General features: G+C 38.7%; 1 protein-coding gene across 1 annotated transcript in view; it reads left to right on the forward strand.

The window, feature by feature from the left end:
* gab2 (GRB2-associated binding protein 2) overlaps positions 1 to 17,887 on the forward strand; it is a 67,230-nt gene extending 49,343 nt beyond the window's left edge. Inside the window, exons 3-10 of the mRNA XM_077207021.1 lie at positions 4,654 to 4,885; positions 7,417 to 7,991; positions 9,653 to 9,750; positions 10,130 to 10,415; positions 10,577 to 10,667; positions 12,460 to 12,559; positions 12,716 to 12,838; positions 13,823 to 17,887. Of these exons, the coding sequence (XP_077063136.1) occupies positions 4,654 to 4,885; positions 7,417 to 7,991; positions 9,653 to 9,750; positions 10,130 to 10,415; positions 10,577 to 10,667; positions 12,460 to 12,559; positions 12,716 to 12,838; positions 13,823 to 13,966 (1,649 nt within the window). The 3' untranslated portion in view covers positions 13,967 to 17,887. The remainder of the gene's footprint in view (positions 1 to 4,653; positions 4,886 to 7,416; positions 7,992 to 9,652; positions 9,751 to 10,129; positions 10,416 to 10,576; positions 10,668 to 12,459; positions 12,560 to 12,715; positions 12,839 to 13,822) is intronic.
* Positions 17,888 to 19,518: the final 1,631 nt, after the last annotated feature.

A 19,518-nucleotide genomic window follows, 5' to 3' on the forward strand; every position in this document is an offset into this window, starting at 1 on the left:
ATACTTTGACTTTACAAAGTTCAAAAACTGGTACGTTACACAAACAGACACATAAGCTGTATTAACTCAGCTTTGACGAAGTGATCACTGACACACACGGGCATTTTCCCATTCAGCTCCTCCCGACCGCAGACGTAGGTTTGCAAGGCAATTTTTCCGATGTTTTTCTGTCAATTTCTTGTATTTTCCCCCCTTATGAACAACAAATTTTGGCACACGATAAAAACTCCTCGTGGTTTGATCGATTTGAGCAACCATAAACGACGCAAAACATAGGCATTTTGAGTTTGTTATAGTGATTCCTAAATATAGAAAATCACTTCCTGCCCTCCATCTGTATCTATCGCCATGGCAACGCAGTGACGTGACGTCATGTGAAAACAAGCTATTGCACACCTCTCCAAAATGTCTGTACCATAGCCAATGTGCAGAAGTTTAATGTTTTGGGTTAGAACAAATGTCAAACACATGAACCACACTAATTCAACTAAAGATTTTGCAGCATATATTTTCCTGTTCTTCGGTAAATGGATTGGATACAGCTAGTGAGATTACTCAAATGGGCACTAACATACTAGAAGGCTGAATGGATGAGCAGATGAATCATAACACCACCAGTATTGTTGTTCCCTGATAAGCCATTCCATTATGCTGAAGAGTAACCCCAAAATGACCAGAGATGCTATTAAGGGCTGACGTCAATCTCATTAAAGAAAATGGATTCTCCCAATTTAGGGAATGCAAATGGTTCCTGGCATGCCATTTGGGATTTGACGTATTGTCTGAGTGTTCATGGGACCCGGGAGACAATAGCAGCCTGTTTTGTCTGGCCGTAGGTTGTGGTGCAGAAGTCAATTTTCTGGACTCTGCCCTCGACCCCTGAAGGCACTTTTCCTTAAGTACTGTCTCTCACAGACACTGTTAGGGAAATTGCTTTTCACTTTTTACCAGCCAGGCATAAAGTGTGCCAGTCGCTGCGTCCAAAAGTCATTTTATTCATATCACTTGTAGAGAGATAAGCTTTTTTGGTTTTGATAGTAATGTGGGTGTTTGAAGGAGCACAGAAATCATTCCGAGATTAAACGGCATTTCGTTTTTTAACCTCTCGCCTCTCTGAACGTGTTTTCCTTTTTCTCCCCTGCATCCCTCCTACATCGAGAACGAATTTTATCATTAGGTCATGCCTAATTTTGTATTCAATGTATATCACATTATCGTCTGTCCTTGGATGACTTTTGTAGTGAGGCAACATGGACAGGAAATGAGATCAAGATAAAGGCTGCCTTGTCCCTCTCTCCACACCGGGCTTACTAATTTTGGACTCCTGAGACCCAGCAAACTAATTGTATTTGATTGTGATTGCCCTACGAATGAGGCAGAATATGCTGTATATGTTTTTTTTCCTTCTTTTAAAGACAACATGAAATTAAAAAAATCCTCTATTTTCTAAATGCATGTTATTATGCTTTGCATTTTTGATGTTGAGGGTTTCGATCAAAATGTCATAATTCAATACAACGGTGAACAAGATTGGTGACATACACAGGACTTCTCCAATTATTCATTCCACTTAAGCCCGGCCCTTTTCTTACAAGATCTGCCTCCATCCAATCAATAGAACCAAGTCCCTCCCCGCCCTACCTTTTTTGATAATCTATTTCACGCAGTTTTACGTCACAAAATGGTAGAAAAGATATGTTGCGATTTCCATTTTATCGCTTTATCGCTTTTTTTAAAAATGGAAGGGAAGCTCCACGAACCCCTCCTCAGTCTATTGGATAATTGCATAATTCCAGTTCAGCACCAATACCATCATGTTTGAATGCTGTGTTGGTAAACATCACAGATGTGATTAAACTCGTTATGGAGGACGGAAAAAAAATGAAACATGCTAGTCTTTCTGTCATGACAACGTGAAACGTCGCACACTATACGAGATGAAATGGTTGATTATTGCGTCTCGTCAGCCATTGTCATTTATGAATCACCACGACACTCTACGTCAAGAGGATTGCGCCAAAATCAGGCTGATATCGTGTAGTCTGAACCCCGCATTATTTGGTCGAGCCGATGCGTAACAGAAGCTCTATTACTCATCCTAATTCTATCTTTGAGCAATCATAGATCCTTGATTGGTTGGGTTCCCTATACCTGGTCATTCTATTTGCCATTAGCTTCAAGATAATCAAACACAACACAGCTGTGTGCCATTCCTTGCTCTAAAATGCCTTTACTTCATTGCATTAGTCCGTATTACGTGACAGATGCAAACCATCTCGATCTGAGCACCTCATTCCCCTATCTCACTTTCCCCTCTCTCAGAGGAGGGTCACAGAGTGCTCTCCTTCACCAAATCAATACAGTAATGGCGGTTAGTGGACTCTGAGCTCCCTGTCATGGTTGAGCGCATATTCAGAGCACTCTGAACCTACTAGAGGAGCGCTGCGCATGTAGCCCTGGGAGCTTTGGGCTCCTGAGAAACAATGGGCTAATTGAAGACCTTAAGCAGACCCCTGACACCGTGGCCAGGCCTGGTCGTGCTCTGTTGTTCAAATGACAGGAAAAAAGAAAGACTATCTTTTGTCTTCTCTCTTTGTGCATCGCTTCCTGTGCCCCAGGCAGTGATGTGACCTTATTTATAACACAAAATCACTCCTATCCTCTGTACCGAACTCTTGTCATGTGCATTGCATTCAGACCCCAATGACCAACCAGAACAGAGAAGAGTTGTAACATCTCTTGTTAGGTTAGGAAACCCTATAAACTCTCAACCTAGTGCTGCCTACTTGGAAAGTTTTTTAAGGCATCACCAAATCTAAAGCTGTCTCAAACTGTAGGCAAATTATTCTGCATTGTAAGACCTCATTTTGGCCAAATTGGCAGCGTGCATCTTTATAGATAAGTCAATCCCAGAATGCACTGCAACGTACTCAGTGGAACAAAATGAACGACAGAGACGAAGGAAATATAATTTAATAAACTTTATTAAAATTTTTCCCATTCATCTCAATTGCAAAAAGTGTCCCAATCAAACTGAATTCACCCTACTTGTAATAATTCATTCCTACAAAGTATAAATACATAGTTCAACCTAAAAATATGCTAATTAATGTAATATTTTTATGTGCTATGTATTTTACGTGCTTAGAGTATCACAATAACTATGCAACATGTCGATGTCAAACACTTGTAGTTCTATATTTTTCTGTGCTATGTATTTTTGTAGTAATTAAAGTAACACGTTAGCTTTGCAACCTGCTAACAGAAAACCTTGAAAGACAATATTTGCTATAGTGTGCTATGTAATTTCGTTCTTATTAGAGTATTACCTTAACTTAGCAACATGTTTACATCAATCTCTTTTAGTCTTTTATCATTTCAGTCTGTGCAATGTACAATGTTTTTGTGCGTATTAGAGTATTGTGTTAGCTTAGCAAGGATATTTTGTCATCCAGCATCAGTCTATTAGCTCCTCCCTTTTGTCTACATGTGGAAAGATGCAATATTTGAGTGCATGAACTGTCCACATTCCACACTTTGTTTTTCCAGGTAAATAAGTGCATCATCCAGGTATTTAAAGTACACTTTTTCTTGTTGGAGTTTTCATTGTAAACAGACTATTTATACTACAGAATGGCTCAGAATAGTGTACAAGTACACAGATTTGGACACACTTTTGGTGTTCCATATTTTTTCTGTGTTATGTATTTTTGTGCTTATTAGAGTATGACGTTAACTTAGCCACATGCTAGAGATTAACCATGTGTTAGTTAAGTCACTCATGCACTTCAAGGAGTGATATTTGCGTGACGAATGTTAGCCGAGTTAGAATGCTGCCTTTGTAATCTTTTAAAACGTAGAAGAATAGTTCAGTGTCTAAAGTGCACACCAATTCCCAGGATATATGGATGGAAGTTCTGCAGCAAGTATGCAGTTCAACAGTGCAAGTGCAGTAGACCTGCTTTTCCGCCCACTCTACCTCCTCATTCTGTCTCCCTTTCTTTGTCTGTATGTCTTTCTCTCTCCCCTCTTACTCTCTGCCCTTCTCAGGGGCAGATCGGAGTGGTAGTAGGAGGAGGGTCATATGCACTTCCTGATTTTGGCTCACCGCCTGGTCTATTTTAAGTTCAGAGGCCTGAGATTTTTCTTTAGCGAACCCATACAGTACAAATCATGGATGTCACAGAGAAACAGCCCAAAGCAAAGGCCATGCTGTTCACATAGCGCTGCGATGACGTAGAAAAGCAGATACTGATCAAGTGGCTTAACTTGCAGCTAATGATAATTTTTGTAGTCTTCTGTACAATGCTGTTCCTGCTCCTCATGAAACCTGATGGAACATATTGAAATCATTCATGGAAATTACTGCCCAAAACCCTCAATCGACTTCTTTTCCTGACTTCATTGATCAATGCGGGAAATAAACGAAACGTGGCTTCTGTTATTGGACTTCATAGATCTGAAAAAGCAGCATGTTGCTCAGGGTCAATAAATCAAATACTGTGAAAATCTCATGTTCAGATGATCAATGTCCTGCTGCTGAGCGTTTGGTTTCGCCCCAGGGTTTATGAGGTGACTTACAGTGTCCTAAAATGAAAGCATAACTGGTTGTTCAAATTCCTAAAGGTTTGTTTTTCGTGTTCTTTCTTATAGATGAGAGATCATCCACCACCCACATTTCCCGCTCCTTGGCTAATGATCTGGGTGGCTCTCTGGCTCCACTGATTGGTGAACGTAAAACATCTGTTCCCGCCCACTCCAGCCAGCCAATGCTGTTCACATTCGACATACCTATACGCCACTCTCATAGTCCTCTGTCTAACAGTGCTCCACAGGACTACCTCTTCCTCCATCAATGCATGAGCCGCAAAAGTGAGAGTGCACGGTAAGAGCCTTGATGTCTGGGGATGTGCTCATGTTACACCCCTTATAGCTTACAGAGCAAAAAAAAAACTAACAAGATATTGTGTTCAGTACTGGATGTACCTTGGCCTAATCTATATCATTATTTATTATAAAAAAAATATGATTGTATTCAAATTAAAATGCTTATTAATAAAAAAAAGCAAAATCAAGTGATGCAACCAACAAAGATTTCAACGTCAATAAGTCTCTTAAAGATCAGATATTTTTTTAAGACAGGCAAGGTTAGTTCAGATTGTAAAATGTCATGTGGTGTGACTCCCTTAGAACAGAATATACATAAATAAACAAGCGTGTTTGTTAAAAAATACCTTTTACCTTCAAAAATATATTTATAATAATAATAATAATAATGATGATGATGATGATGATGATGATGATGATGCACATCAGTCCAGCACCTGTGTTTCCAATGATTCAGAGATGCTCGTCAGTTTCACTCAAGCATCTCAGTGGATGGATCTGACTCTTCCACTCACACACATATTCATCCATGGAGAGTGCCAGCATCCAGAGACAAATGATCCTTCATATAAAGAGCTGTCATGTACTGATGTATGATCTCTAGAGAACCCCGCATAAATCAAAAATGTCATGAAAATTATGCAGGATATTGATAAACCATTATGACAGAAAAAGCTGATGTTGCTGATGTCACTGGATTGGAATGCTCCAGTGGTGGGCTTATAACAGAAAGAATACAATGTTTGTTAAATGCCTGTATCACACAAAAACGGTCAGTAAATGATTATAAATTTAAATGCAATATCGCAATGTTAATGTATTTGGTCTTGGCAGACTAGATCTACTACGCGCTTGCTGCTGCTGTTATTGCTGTAATATTGCTATTACTGTTTACTGTTATTGTAGAGCAAGTATGGACTAGCTACTGCTAATAGATACACAGACACACTGCTGTGAGATGTAAGATACGCTGCTGCTGCATAAATAGACATACACAAATCTCATAGCAGATCTAGGCAGGTGGAGCTGGGGGAGGTGGAGGGTTTCAGAGGAACTAGTTACAGCAAACAATGAAGCAGACTATTTAAATGTTGAGCAAGCAATCTCATTGGCTGCAGGATTTGCAGAGGCCAATCAGCTTGTGCCATGCAGTAATTATGAGATTGCTTGCATATTGCATGTAAAGGACCTATGAGCCTTTCATGGCTGAACTAGTTTATATATATTTTTTCCACATTTTTAATTGCCATAAAAATAATATTAAAAAAAAATTGACCTGCATTTGAAACCAGTACAGACTTACCAGTCTATACTGGTTTTAACTCTTGTTATCTGTAACTGGGAATTAAGAAGATTTTACAGCGATATTATTGTTATTGGGTCATAAGCAAGATTGTTTTCAACCTTAAACAAACCTATGAGACCTTCTTACAAATACGGTGACGTATTGCAGTGTTTGCAGAAGGATTCACTTACAGGATGTGCTCATTAGTCATTTCACCCTGATTCTCTTCCTTTGATTATAATCCCAGTAAAATAATGCCAAATGAAACAGTTGTGCTGTAATGCCTCACACTAATCAAACCATGTTTACTATACCTATCATTCACAAACTACGTCTCTTCACACAGCTATTTGATATTCAATAAGTTCAAAGCCTGCAGAAAGAAAACAAACTCTGTTTTATCCCATGTGTACCAGCCATTCCAGCTTTACTGGGGGAATGTCCATGATATTCATCATTCACTACCAATACAGAGTGTCATAAATACTCCATCATTTACTAACAGATTGACCGTTGAATGGATGTACACAGCAGACTGTTAAAAAAATAAAAAACTCTCTTTGAGCTAGGCAGAATACATGTGTTATGAGAGACTGAGAATCACTGCCTCCAGTGGTTTAATCTTAACATTACACACATACTCTTTTATTTTTTCTTTACTTATATCTGTATACATTATACAAATGTGCTGCATGACATACTCATATTTGTAGTGTGATAAATAAAGTGCATGTAAATTTAGGAAATTATAAAATACAAAAAAATATGTGATCTTAAAAATGCATAGTAAAACAAAAAGCTCACAGGAAAATGACCACATTGACAACAACATAATCAGTCATGGATATTTCGTTGGCTGTCATAATGTTTTTGTATGACAGCCTTGCCATAAACTATGTCCAAACAGTTTGGCATGTTTCATTGCGTTATCAGTAATAAAACAATTGACTCCAAGCACAATTATGCAATATGTTTACGCAATATTCTTTAACAATATTTGATTAAAGGATGAAGATGTCAAACTTTCTATCACTTTTGGTCATTACTGTAGTTTGCCTTGTCAAATTTGAATGATTAATTAGTACAGTGTTATTTATAGCAAGAGCTATTAATAGTTTGCCTATTATAGATTAGATTATTCATTGGTTTGAGCTGTGGCAGAAGTTATGGATGTGAGAAAATAATGCTTGACTGTATAAATATGTTCTCATAAATAACTAACGGATGGCTTTTTGGTCCCGTAGGAGTGCGAGTTTCTCTCAGGCCTCGCGCAGCAGTCTTCTGGTGGGCAGTGACTCTGCGGTTCAGAGACTATCTCATGGTTTCTCTCACTGTCTGAACGGGATGGGCGCCCAGCTTCACGGTTTCTACAGTTTACCCAAACCCGGCAAGCATCAGCAGGCCCCCTTGCGGACCGACTTGCGTGACGCTTGCTATGTCCTGCCCAGGGGTTACAGCTCCGAAGGGCCATCAGATCTTGAATCTGAAGACGTCTACACTTATAAGACCCCCAATAACACTCTAGCACCCCCTCAAACCAATGAGCAGCGGGCCCTCGACAACTATGATTCACCCAGCAATCCTGACTCTGTGTACCAGATCCCACGCACGTTTGATAAGAACCACAACGCCCTGATGCCGTCCAGTGCTGACTCCACAAACGCACCTCCTCCCAGACCTCCCAAACCCAGCCAGGGCTCAGAGACACGGTGGGGCGTCCCGCAGTGTGTGGGGGCTCAGAACGGAGAGGTCTCCTCGGTGTCCGTCATCCCGAGGAGGAACACACTGCCGGCGGTGGAGAACATCAGGCTTCACAGGGGTACTACACTCATAATCTGATTCGGTTTTAGTAAATCTGTTTATTTTATTAGCCGTGTCTCCTCTCATCTCAACTTTCTTCTTGCTTCGTCTGGTATCTCCTGTCATTTTGTCTGTTTGTTTTAATCTGGTGTTATTTTGTCTCCTCTCATCTCTATTGTCCTATTCTCATCTTGTCTCTTCTCCTATTGTCTCTCGGTTTCTCTCTCATCTACTCTAATTTTGTCTTTTGTTTATTTTAGTTTTTGTCTCATCTCCTTTCATTTTGTCTAGAATCCTTTCGTTTTGTCTGTTTCTGTTTGTCTTGTCTACTTTTTTGTTCTCTTCATTTAGCTTTTCTTTTCTATAGTTTTTTTCTCTCACTTGTCTATAGACAAGATAAGACGAAAACAGAAAAGGAGAGATGAGACAAAATGAGACGAGAAGAGAAGATTAAATCAAACATTTATTATAAATCATATGATTTATTTTGTCTCCTCTCATCTCTCTTTTTCCGTTTTAATCCCATCTCGTCTTTTATTTCCTTGTCTCTCCTTTCCTCTCATTTTGTCTCATCTCATCTTGCCTGTTTTAATCTCGTTTCATTCTCATCTTGTTTAATTATGTCTCATCTCTGACTTTCTCTTTTTGTCTTGTCTCTTCTCATCTCGTCTTTTCTCCCTTTGTCTCTCCTTTCCTCTTGCTTGGTCCTTCCTCTCATCTCGTCTCATCGTCTCTCCTTTTCGTCTAATCGCATCTTTTCTCTTTCTGTCATTTCTCTTGCTCTCTTCCTCTCCTTACATTTTATTTTAGTCTTGTCTTTTCTTTTCTCTTTTCATCTCTTCTCATGTGGTCTCCTCTTGTCTTCTCATCTCTTCTTTCCTCTCATTTTCTCGTCTCTCCTCTCGTCTACTGTTTTTGAACCTCATCTCTTCTCGTTCTCATCTTGTCTCCTGTCCTTATTCTTGTCTTTTCTCTACTCTTTTTGCCCGTTTATTTTACCGTCTCATCTCCTGTCTCTCTACTTGACTTGTCCTCTTCTCAAATGCTAAATCAGCTTTATGAACTCATTACATAAAGTCTGTAGTCTCTACACTTTGCAGCTGGCCAATTTAATCTTTCAGTTCGATTAATATTGTTTTTATCTCTCCGCTAACTTTCACTTTTGTTCTTTTCTGAATGTGTACGCCTGATTTGAAACCAAGAGGCAATCTGGTCAAGGTTTATTCTGCACTGCTAGGAGGCTAATGAAATTCAAGCCATGCAGGCAGCCCCAGAATGGCTTGTTCCGGCCTGATAAGCAGAGAGAAAAACAGCAGACACAATTCAGTGATTTCCTAGTGGTTTGCGCTCAGCAAGGCCAGACTAGTGTGTCTGCAGGAACAGGAAGTGACCTTTTGACCATCCTCGCCTGATTCCCACACCTGTGCTTGGTAGCCATGCTCCCACAGAAGCAAATCGGTGAGGTAACACGACATATGAAGAAATGGCCACCAATAACGCATCTGTGTGAAATCAGAATTAATGTAGGAATAAAAAGCTTGGTCTGATTTGAACAGAATGAACTGCTCAAGGGTTTTATGACCGTCCACCTCCCCCGTGCCACTGCTGATCACATGGCAGACTTGTTTTTACATCGATTTTTTTTCTCTTTTCTTTCTCATACCCACTCCTGTGTTTCAGGATCTTCTTTTGAGACCAGCAGTCACCAGAGGCCAGTGTACTTCAACAACTCTGGTCAGTCAGTGGAGTCTGTAAATGATGGCTTCAGCTCTTACCTGGTAAACTAGCTTCTATAACATTTCTACTTCTTAGAGTCATTCACAAGAAAATAGTGCCATTTGAAGGGTCACTTAACCGCATTATTTGATAGATTTGAAATGTCCATACTGTGCCTTATTTTCAAAAATTAGGCACAATAAGGAAATTTGTCTTCAAGTAATAAGATTAAGTTCAGTACTCTGTTAATTATATCCGTAGTAAGTCATAAAGACACAAATGGCACCATTTCCTGATAGTGACCTCATAACTCACAGAGTCACAAACTGACAATAACAAGTCTATTCAAACTACATAAGAACAAATGGTGTGTGTCACAGTGGTTTCCACCACTGATCTGGAAACTGTGTAAGCTATATTGTTCTTCTTTCTTTTTTTCAGAGAACTAAAGCCCCATTGACCCGCTCCGATAGTGCCGGCTCTGAGGATAACTATGTACCCATGAATCCCGGCTCGTCCTCCTCCCCTCTCAGTGCCGCCCTGGCTGACAGTCCTAAAAATAATTACATTCCCATGAGCCCAGGTCCTCACCATTTTGACTTCCCAGGATTCTCAGCAACGTTGCCCGCCAGGAAAGGCAGCACAGCATCACTATGTCTCCGACCCGGCCGACTCAGTGACGTCACACCGCCACCAATCAACCGCAACCTGAAACCTAACCGGACAGGTTAGTTGTGCTTAAGCACAAGCACATCTTACAATGTTTATTTACAGTGTTCGGTTAAAACCTGTAAATCCAGATTACAAGAATAGATTAATTAACTGTAAAAAATTTTATGCACATAGTTTCTACATAAAACAAAGGTGATTGTTTGTCTTGGTTTGCAGCAAAACCAACACCTCTTGACTTAAGGAACAATGGCATCATTGATGAACTTCCCTTCAAGAGCCCCATCACCATGTCTTGGACAAGACCAATGTAAGTGTGTCTCCCTGTTTAGAACAACATTTCAGTACTATTATTAAGATTTGCAGTAATAAATTAACAAGCAAACCCATGATAAAATTATTAAAAACTTGTTATGCTACGGGCTTGTTGAATGCTTGAATCTGGAGGGTTGATAAACGTTCAAAAGGTGTGAAATTATTTTCAGGGAAACCTACAGCAAAAGTAGTTCCAGGCAGGTTTTTACCGCATTACAGTTCCATATCAATTCACCAAATGATTTTAAAGGTCTTTACAGTCTACAACAGCAAAAGAAGCAAAACCCACAACAACACTGACCAAGAAAATAAATATTGGAAACAATAGGAAAAAATGATTTTTGTGTGACAAAATGACGTTATATTATGTACGGAAAACACATGCTCTCTTTCCTACTCAAACGCACACACATACAGATACAGTACGGACACGCACTCACACAGAAACGTATTGTCAGCGCTGCTCTGATGCTTTTATCAGTAAAATAGTTTAACAACTTTGACTATAATGACATTTCTCACTAGCGAGGTAATAACTGCGCTGTTCTTGGAACAGATAAGTTTACAGTTTCACTATTAGTCGTTAATTACTCAGATAATTCACACACACACTTAATCTATCTCTCTCTCTCTTTCTCTCTCTCTCTCTCTCTCTCTCTCTATACACTGCAAAAAAATACTTTTCTTACTTAGTATTTTTGTCTTGTTTCCAGTCCAAATATCAAACATTTCTTAAATCAAGATGCATTTACTAAAGTAGTAAAATGACATCAGATATTAAGTCTTGTTTTCTGGGGAAATAAATTAAAAATGAAGTGAGTTTTTGCTTAAAACAAGCAAAATGATCTGCCAATGGTTTGAGAAAAATAACCTTGTTTCTATTTGAATTAACATTATTTTTCTTACCCCATTGGCAGATAATTTAGCTCTTTTTTTTTTAAAGCAAAAACTCATTTAATTTTGATTAATTCCCCCAGAAAACAAGACACAATATCTTATGTCATTTTACTCATCTAGTAAATGGTTCTTGGTTTAAGAATTGTTAGATATTTGGACTGGAAACAAGACAAAAATACTGAGTAAGAAAAGTATTTTTTGCAGTGTAGGCTATTTAGTCTTGGGATGAAGTGTGTCAGAAATTAGCCCTACACACAAGAGCGTGTTAAGGACAAAAACCTGACAAATGTCTTGAAATTCATCATATGAACAATGTCTTGAGGTGTGGTAGCTGTAGTATAAGCGGAATAATTGAATCCGGCCAGTGAATTACTATAAAAATAACACACACCCGAGGTGTAACGTGTCGTGGCCGCATTACCACCTCTGGTGTGCATTATTTTTCTAATAATTCAACGGCCCTTCGTCAATTATTCCTTACATACCTCATTTTGGTCAGTTATATTGTAGTCTTGCGTAGATTTTTCCTGACGACATGAGGTCTGGGCTCTAATGTCACTTTATATGGCCAAAAACAAGGAAGAAGTCGTCTGACTGACATGTAAAGTGAAACAACCACAGTTTGTTTTTGTTCAACGTCATGACAATGCACACCATGCAACCAATCATATGCCATTCATTCAATATCAGCATAAAAGTTAAGGCAAATAGTGGCGCAACAGTCTGCATTAAAACACCTACAAATTAGTTAGATATGTTTATAAAGTTTGTTCTCATAATTTTAACCCATCTAAAATGAAAAAGCGAATAATGCTTCCATGCAATCGATCTTTTAACGATTAATCGTGCAGAGGACATGATTGAGTGATTCAGCTTTACTTTTTTTACAGGCCTTTGAACTCCATCTCGTCACAGCACTGTCGTCCCATCTCAACCCAGAGCATCACCAGCACTGATTCTGCAGACAGTGAGGAGAACTATGTGGCAATGGTGAGCAAATTACTTCAGGTTTAGCATTTTATTCACTCAGGATGTGATGAACTGGCATCAATGTGCATTGGAGATAGAACCTGAACCTTGTAGTTAGTACCAAGTTCTTTTTCAGTCTCGAGCTATTTCTCAAATAACATGTTTTTTTTTCTGCAGCAAAACCCAGTGTCTACCTCCCCAGCGATGAGTGGTACCAGCAGTCCTGCACCCAGGAATTGTGGCAATGTGGACTATTTGGCCCTGGACTTTCAGCCTGGTTCCCCTAGCCCACACAGAAAGGTATGTCTAACACACACTAGTTTATATAAACTAAAAAGGTCATAATGAAGCGCTCAAAATGAGTCCCCTGTGGACACCTTCAGTATGCTAAGCCAAAAGCATTAAATAACATGTTAAAACTGTTTCCTGTGCACTTACGAATCTTTTGCTTTAGAATTTAATTCTCTTTGTCTCATTGTCAGAAGAGATCAACTAATCAGAATAGACTTCCACGACTGATAGATGTTACCTCATGAAATTGTATTGGTTGAGACTGAACTGTACCTGGGATTATTTGACAATCAAAGATGGATTTTTTATTTCTTTACGATGTAATACTATTTAATAATATTAACTCTTTCCCCACCAGAGTTTTTTAAGAAGGCCCTCAGAATATTTTGTTGTATGAATACCTAAACATGCAATATATCAATTGAAATAACAGACCCTCTGCTTTTAAACGAAAAAACAAAACTCTGTTTTATTCTAGCTTCATGCATTCTTTTTTTTATCAACACTTGAATGTGGGTAAGTTTCATAAAAAAGGCAACATTTTGAGCAAAAAATCTGTGATATCCAGTTTTTATCAAAGAATACATCTGGATCAGATTCAGAACGATGATCAAAACGTAGATGAAATAGATCGAGTCCATCAAAACTTCACAGTCCTAAACCTCGTCCTGGGTCGACATTTCATTCAGTAACATTAGGCAGTTTTGATTTATATGCTGTTTCATGTTGATGATCGTGCTATTTTACATATGCATCTGCTTACATATTATATGGTTTGTTTCTGCTTCTACTTCACATGTGTTTTGATCCAGAGATTCATTACTCTTTTAAAAGATACGTAATATCCCCCCCCCCCCCCATTGTATAACATTGAAAACACCGAAAGCTGGAAAATTCCATCATTGGCGGGGAAAGAGTTCATTAAATTTATCTTAGAAATAGCATCACTTCATATCCTTTCACAATCCATAACATATTTTATCTTTCTTATAGCCGTCCACCTCTTCAGTGACCTCAGATGAAAAAGTGGACTATGTCCAAGTGGACAAAGAGAAGACACAGGCCCTTCAGAACACCATGCAGGAGTGGACAGATGTGCGACAGTCAACCGAGCCGGCTAAAGGGATCAAGTCCTGATGATGTTCAAATGTTCACACCGAATGTGTTTCTCCCTGTCACTCGGAATGCTCTTATACCGTTACACCGTGATCCAAAGTGGTTTGCCTGGGACAAAATAGCGAATGATGCACCAACTAAAGCCATAGATGCAATTCATTTGGTCTTTTGAAGACAAAACCCCACTGAACCTCCTGGACTGTCATGCCATGCATGTTAGACTTTTCAAAGTTCAGTGAAACCAAACTTTAGCTACTTGCTCTCTGTGAGTGTAAGCGAAGAACTATGAGTAGTAAATCTTCTGTGGTATTTGACATGTTGGAAATCGTATTTAAAACTAGTTAATAGTGATGTGTGCAAAAATATTCAATGTTAAAGTACTTTCATCACAGCTTAAAAGTCAGAGACAACTAAAGTTGCTTTTCCATCCGTCGGGCCGAATGATTCGAAGAATGGTAAGCAACGGTTATAATTCTACTTGAGCTTGGTTTGGTACGGCACGATTACGAACCATTCTCGGCTAACACGTTTAAAACAGAAATATCTGATCATCCTCCATGTGGTCGCTATTTACATCTCATATCGTCGGTAAACTCAAGGCAACGACTGACGCATTTGTATTACATTCCAAAGAGCTCTGTTATGAGCCCCACAGTGGAAAATGAAACCATATCTGTACCGGCGGGCCGGATCGGCATGGAATGAAACGGTTAAGCAACGAGAACGGTTTTGCCTGACGATGGAAAAGCGGCTTTAGTAAGCCATTTGTAGTCAGGATCCCCCCTGAAAAATGTATACTCTGTGACTCTGTCATTGCTCAACATTGGCTCAAACAATGCCGTTAGTTTGAGGCCAGCCTGAACAATACAAGTCGAGTGTTCAGAGAACCTCAAATCTGTTTGGTGGTGCTAGTTATGCAGAAATTACACACTTAAACTTTAACAGTGTTACAAAAGCAGAATAGCACTTCAAACAAAAGATTTCTGAAATCATGGAGGTCTGCCTTGCCATTGCAATTTTTTATAGATTCATCAAAGAGAACTATCATTGTTTTCCAATTTTTAGTCGAGCAATGTAGGAAAAGTTAGAAAGAGATTCTTGTAGTTTTTGCATTAAAAGATCGGGTGTTTTCACACTTGTTCTGACAATGGTTCACATGAGTAGTGGCTTAATTGAATGCAAAGCTAGACCCCTTTAAATCAAACCAAACTCAGATCATTTTAGGAGGTGGTCTGAACATGTAGAGTTTGCTTATATCACGCATTGTCAATTCAAAGGTAGCATGCAACAACTAAAGGAGCGATGCTTTTTTATTAATGGGGTCTTTAAAAAGATAGTTCACTCAAAAAATGAAAATTCTGTCATTTCAAATTCCTATAGCCTTCTTTTTTTCCTCGCATGTAATGTACTGGTGTGGATAAAAAAAGACATATTCATGTTAATACTGCACATATGACAATATCGTAAATAATCCAGTGCCAGTAACTATGAGGTTGACACTTCAATACAGTAGGTGGCAGTATTCCACATTAATGCTGGTTGCCACCCGTCACGAAACAGAAAAAAGAAGACGACAAACATTAAAAAAAAGTTAGCGCACCACTGTGGGAGTTTTTTGGATTGCGGAAGAAAGTGCCGAACAGAGGTTCTTCCAGATCATTTTCAGATCTTTGTGCGCATTTGTATAGTTATTGTTACAAACACTCTCTGCTTCCCTACACATTCAATTACCAAAAAAGTACTATAACTATACAGTTTTAATAATCGTTTTAATTCATGGAGAATAGGAAAGTCTCCACCACCAATGACATTGTTGGAATCACTTTCAGCTGACGAATGATATAAACATTGACAGCCAATCAAAATCCATCCGACTTTAAAGAGCTTAAGCATTTAAAGTGGCAGACGCCAATATAGTTATCGTTATACTTACCTTTATAGTTATCGTTCTTGGTAGGAATGGGCTTTTAGTTCATGAGAGTGAATAAGTGATGTCAAAATTTTTATTTTTGGTTGAACTATTCCTAAGACTTTTTTAAGGCAACACGTACTAAGGGCACATTTACACGACAATGATGTACTAAAAACGGAAACGTTTTTCCTTTGCTTTTTTTAGCGTGTAGATGACAAACATTGTCAAAACGATCCTCGTTCACACAGATCCGCGAAAGCGAAACCGCTGTATTCTGCTGCCAGGCCCGTAGTTGGTAATGTCACTTTGTAAAGAAACACTACACGCCTATAAACTGAACATGTAATACGCATGTGCATGATGTCACCGTTTTCACAAATTCACATTTTTGCAGTTTACACAGAGACGATAATGGTATTGTTTTCAAAAACTTGCACTTTGAAACCCGTTTTCAAAAGTTTGCATTTTCAGGGCCACAAAACCCGGTTGTCGTGTAAATGGCCACAACAAAAAAAGTTTTCATTTAGTTGAAAGTGGTCTCGTGTAAACGGCCCCTCACTGACCACTTCAAAGTATTTAGTGACCAGTCTTTTACTTGGCTTGCTATCTGATAAAGGATAATGTGACTATCTTTCATTATAATACATCTCTTCCTTGGCTGTCATTATGGAATAGATTAGAGCAAACTTACATATAAACAATATAAATTTGTTAATCTCCTTTGTGTGTTTTCGTCAGAGGGGATGTATGTATGGACAGGTAAAAACGCTCACATTTATCTGCAAATGCTCAGTTATTACAGCAAAAGGCTTCCAAATATAAACTTCTCCTAGTTTCAGCAAACTCAACGGTTAACGTGAACAGCTGTAGCTGTAAATCAGTCCTGATTTATGCCTGTTGAGATTAGTGGAAGGACTTTTGCAGGGAGCATGTTGTGTTTATGGTAGACACCGTACATGTTTTTTAGGCTGGACTAGCTGAACAATTTCGGATAAGGGAGCATAATGGAAGGGGCACAGAAATGGCACACTTCACTGTTAAACTGTGATAATTTATTTCATTGTAAACATTGGTTTAACTGTGAAGTTAGACCACTGTTTTGTAGGACAACAGTGCTAATTATTTATAAACGAGCATAATGGTATTTCTTTCAGCAGTCTAAATGCGTGATAATACAACAATATTAGCAACATTTGAGGTTATGGAGATTTTCTAGAAATGCAGTTATATTCAAATGTGCTTGCTGAAGCATAGGGGTAAAGAAAAAAGCGCCATATTCATTCTCAGTCAAGAAGACTAGAATTTGTCATTTCATTCAGTATTATATGGTGGGCTGGGCCCTCTGAATAATACTCCAATTCGAGCAGTTTAGGAGGGGTTTTTTTTCCTTTGAACTCGACATCATTTCATATTCCAAAACCATTTTGTATTAAGTTAGTTTAAACTTTACATATGAGGTTGTAAGTGGTCTGGACTTGTTAAATAAACCTTGCGTAGATTGTCTGTTAGATCCAAATCCTTTCATCAGTTCAGTGGATTATTTAAAAATGTGCTTTACAAGACTGACCTTATTTTATGATGTTAAACTTTGTGGGACATTCAGTGGCACTGGCATTGGCCTTAACGGTTCATTAACGTTTAAGTGAACTTACAGGCTGAAATTGGTTTCTTAATGTCATTTTCTATTCTAAAAATAAAATGTAATGTATTGTTATGGGAGAGTACTAGTAAATGAATATAATACTTGTGTGTGTGAGCTGTAGTAGAACTTATGCTGTAGTTTAAGGGGCCAAAGCAGGGCAGACGAGAAAAATTACTAATGTCTTTCATTGAGTGGATTTTTCTGTATAGCATTTCTGTTCAACTCTTTATCGCTTGTGAATTAATTTATTAATTTATTATGTGTTTTTGCAGGTGGACGAAAGATGTAGAAAGAATGAACTTGTGGCTCTACTAACATTAATTTATGCTATGTGTGCTGATTTTGTGAAGCAATATGCCAAGCAAAGCCAGTAAAATGGTCAACTGTGGTACATTTGAGATGTCTGTCCTTTGTGGTGTTGTTCTATGATATTAAACTGCAAAAAAATGAAAACACATTTTATCAAGCGGAAACAATTAGACCATTAATTATCTCAATTAAAAATAAGATTTAGCTTTTGTGTCTTACGAACTTGACTAGTGCCAAACTAGCATTTTCTGGCAAACCTTATTTCAATTCTTCATCAACAGTACACAAACTGAGACTGCCTAAATCATACAAACTATTACAACTTATTAGAAACAATATCTGTTAGCTTGCAAAGTTAAAATCCCAGAATTACCTACCATTACATCATTGCACTTGTTGCTTCAATACGATCATCCTTACATGGCGTGGAGACTGATGTCTATGACATTACTATGGCAACTGATGTAGATAATAGAAACTGACTACACTCTCTGAACAAAAAAGATCCAATTTAATCACTTGACTGATAACAGCATGAACAGTCAGTCCTAAAGATCAGACCTGAAAAACATACAGTCTGCTGTGTAAACAAAGTCACTGACTGAGATCTACTTCACTTGACCATCATTCAAAGCTGTATACTTCCAAAGTGTTGATTAGCGATACAATGCGTTTCAGTTATGTCTGTTAACTGTCCTATTCCCATTCCTCCTCTATTCCTTCACATTCTCCTAGTATGGAGTTCTCAGATGGTGTGAAGGCCTGCTCTGCTAATGAGCTCTGGATCTACTATGTTGATAAGCCTCCTCATGCTAAGTGACCGCTAGTCTCGCGTAGCTAAACTTTCAGACTGATGACTAACTCCATGGCTACTTTCATTGGTCAAGGACCGCCCAGAGGCAACCAATCAGTTTGTTTTGTTCAGCATCATGTTTTAGGGGTGTGAAAATGTAAAGTCGACGTCCCTACAATAACAGACCACCATGTAAAACTCTTGGACGTCTTCACATCACATACTTTTGAAATTCCAACATTTAGTTGATCCTGATAAGCGCTCATTATCACTGTTGTAAACGCAATACTTTCTTCTTCCATGAGGGGGGTTGGCGTCACAACAACGGTTTTGTTTCCAGGTGGACCACGCACGTCTCCCCAAAATCCTGTAGAATTCATTGACTGAAACTTCCAAAGCGTTTCCAATTTTGTGTCTTATGCATCAGACGTGCCAGACGTCCGTAGGTGTAATGTCTGAGGCTGAGACTGAGGGCATACATGCCAATGATGTACTGAGAACTAAAAAGTTAGCTTTTTTGCATTCATTGCTTTTTTTGCATACAGACGACAACGTTGTCAAAACGATCCCCTTTCACATGGATCTATGAAAATGACTAAAATGCTGTATTCTGCTGCCAGGCCAGTAGTTGGCGATGAGTCCTTTGTAGAGAAACAGTATGAGCCTATAGATTGAACACGTAATACGCATGCGCATGATGGCACCTTCACAAATTTGCTATTAAGTAATTTACACGGAGATGATAATGGTATTTGCACTTTTGATACCTGTTTTCAGAAGTTTGCGTTTTCAGGCCCCCAAAACGCTGTTGTCGAGTAAATGAACGGCCAAAACGCATTACACCGTTTTCAACTAAAAACGGAAAACTTTTTGTGTAAACGACTTCTAAGTGACCCAGTGACTTTGGTAATGGAGTA

The sequence above is a fragment of the Siphateles boraxobius genome, unplaced genomic scaffold (assembly GCF_051911475.1).
Source record: "Siphateles boraxobius isolate OS27281-9 unplaced genomic scaffold, OSU_SipBor_1 6, whole genome shotgun sequence".
Taxonomy (NCBI): domain Eukaryota; kingdom Metazoa; phylum Chordata; class Actinopteri; order Cypriniformes; family Leuciscidae; genus Siphateles; species Siphateles boraxobius.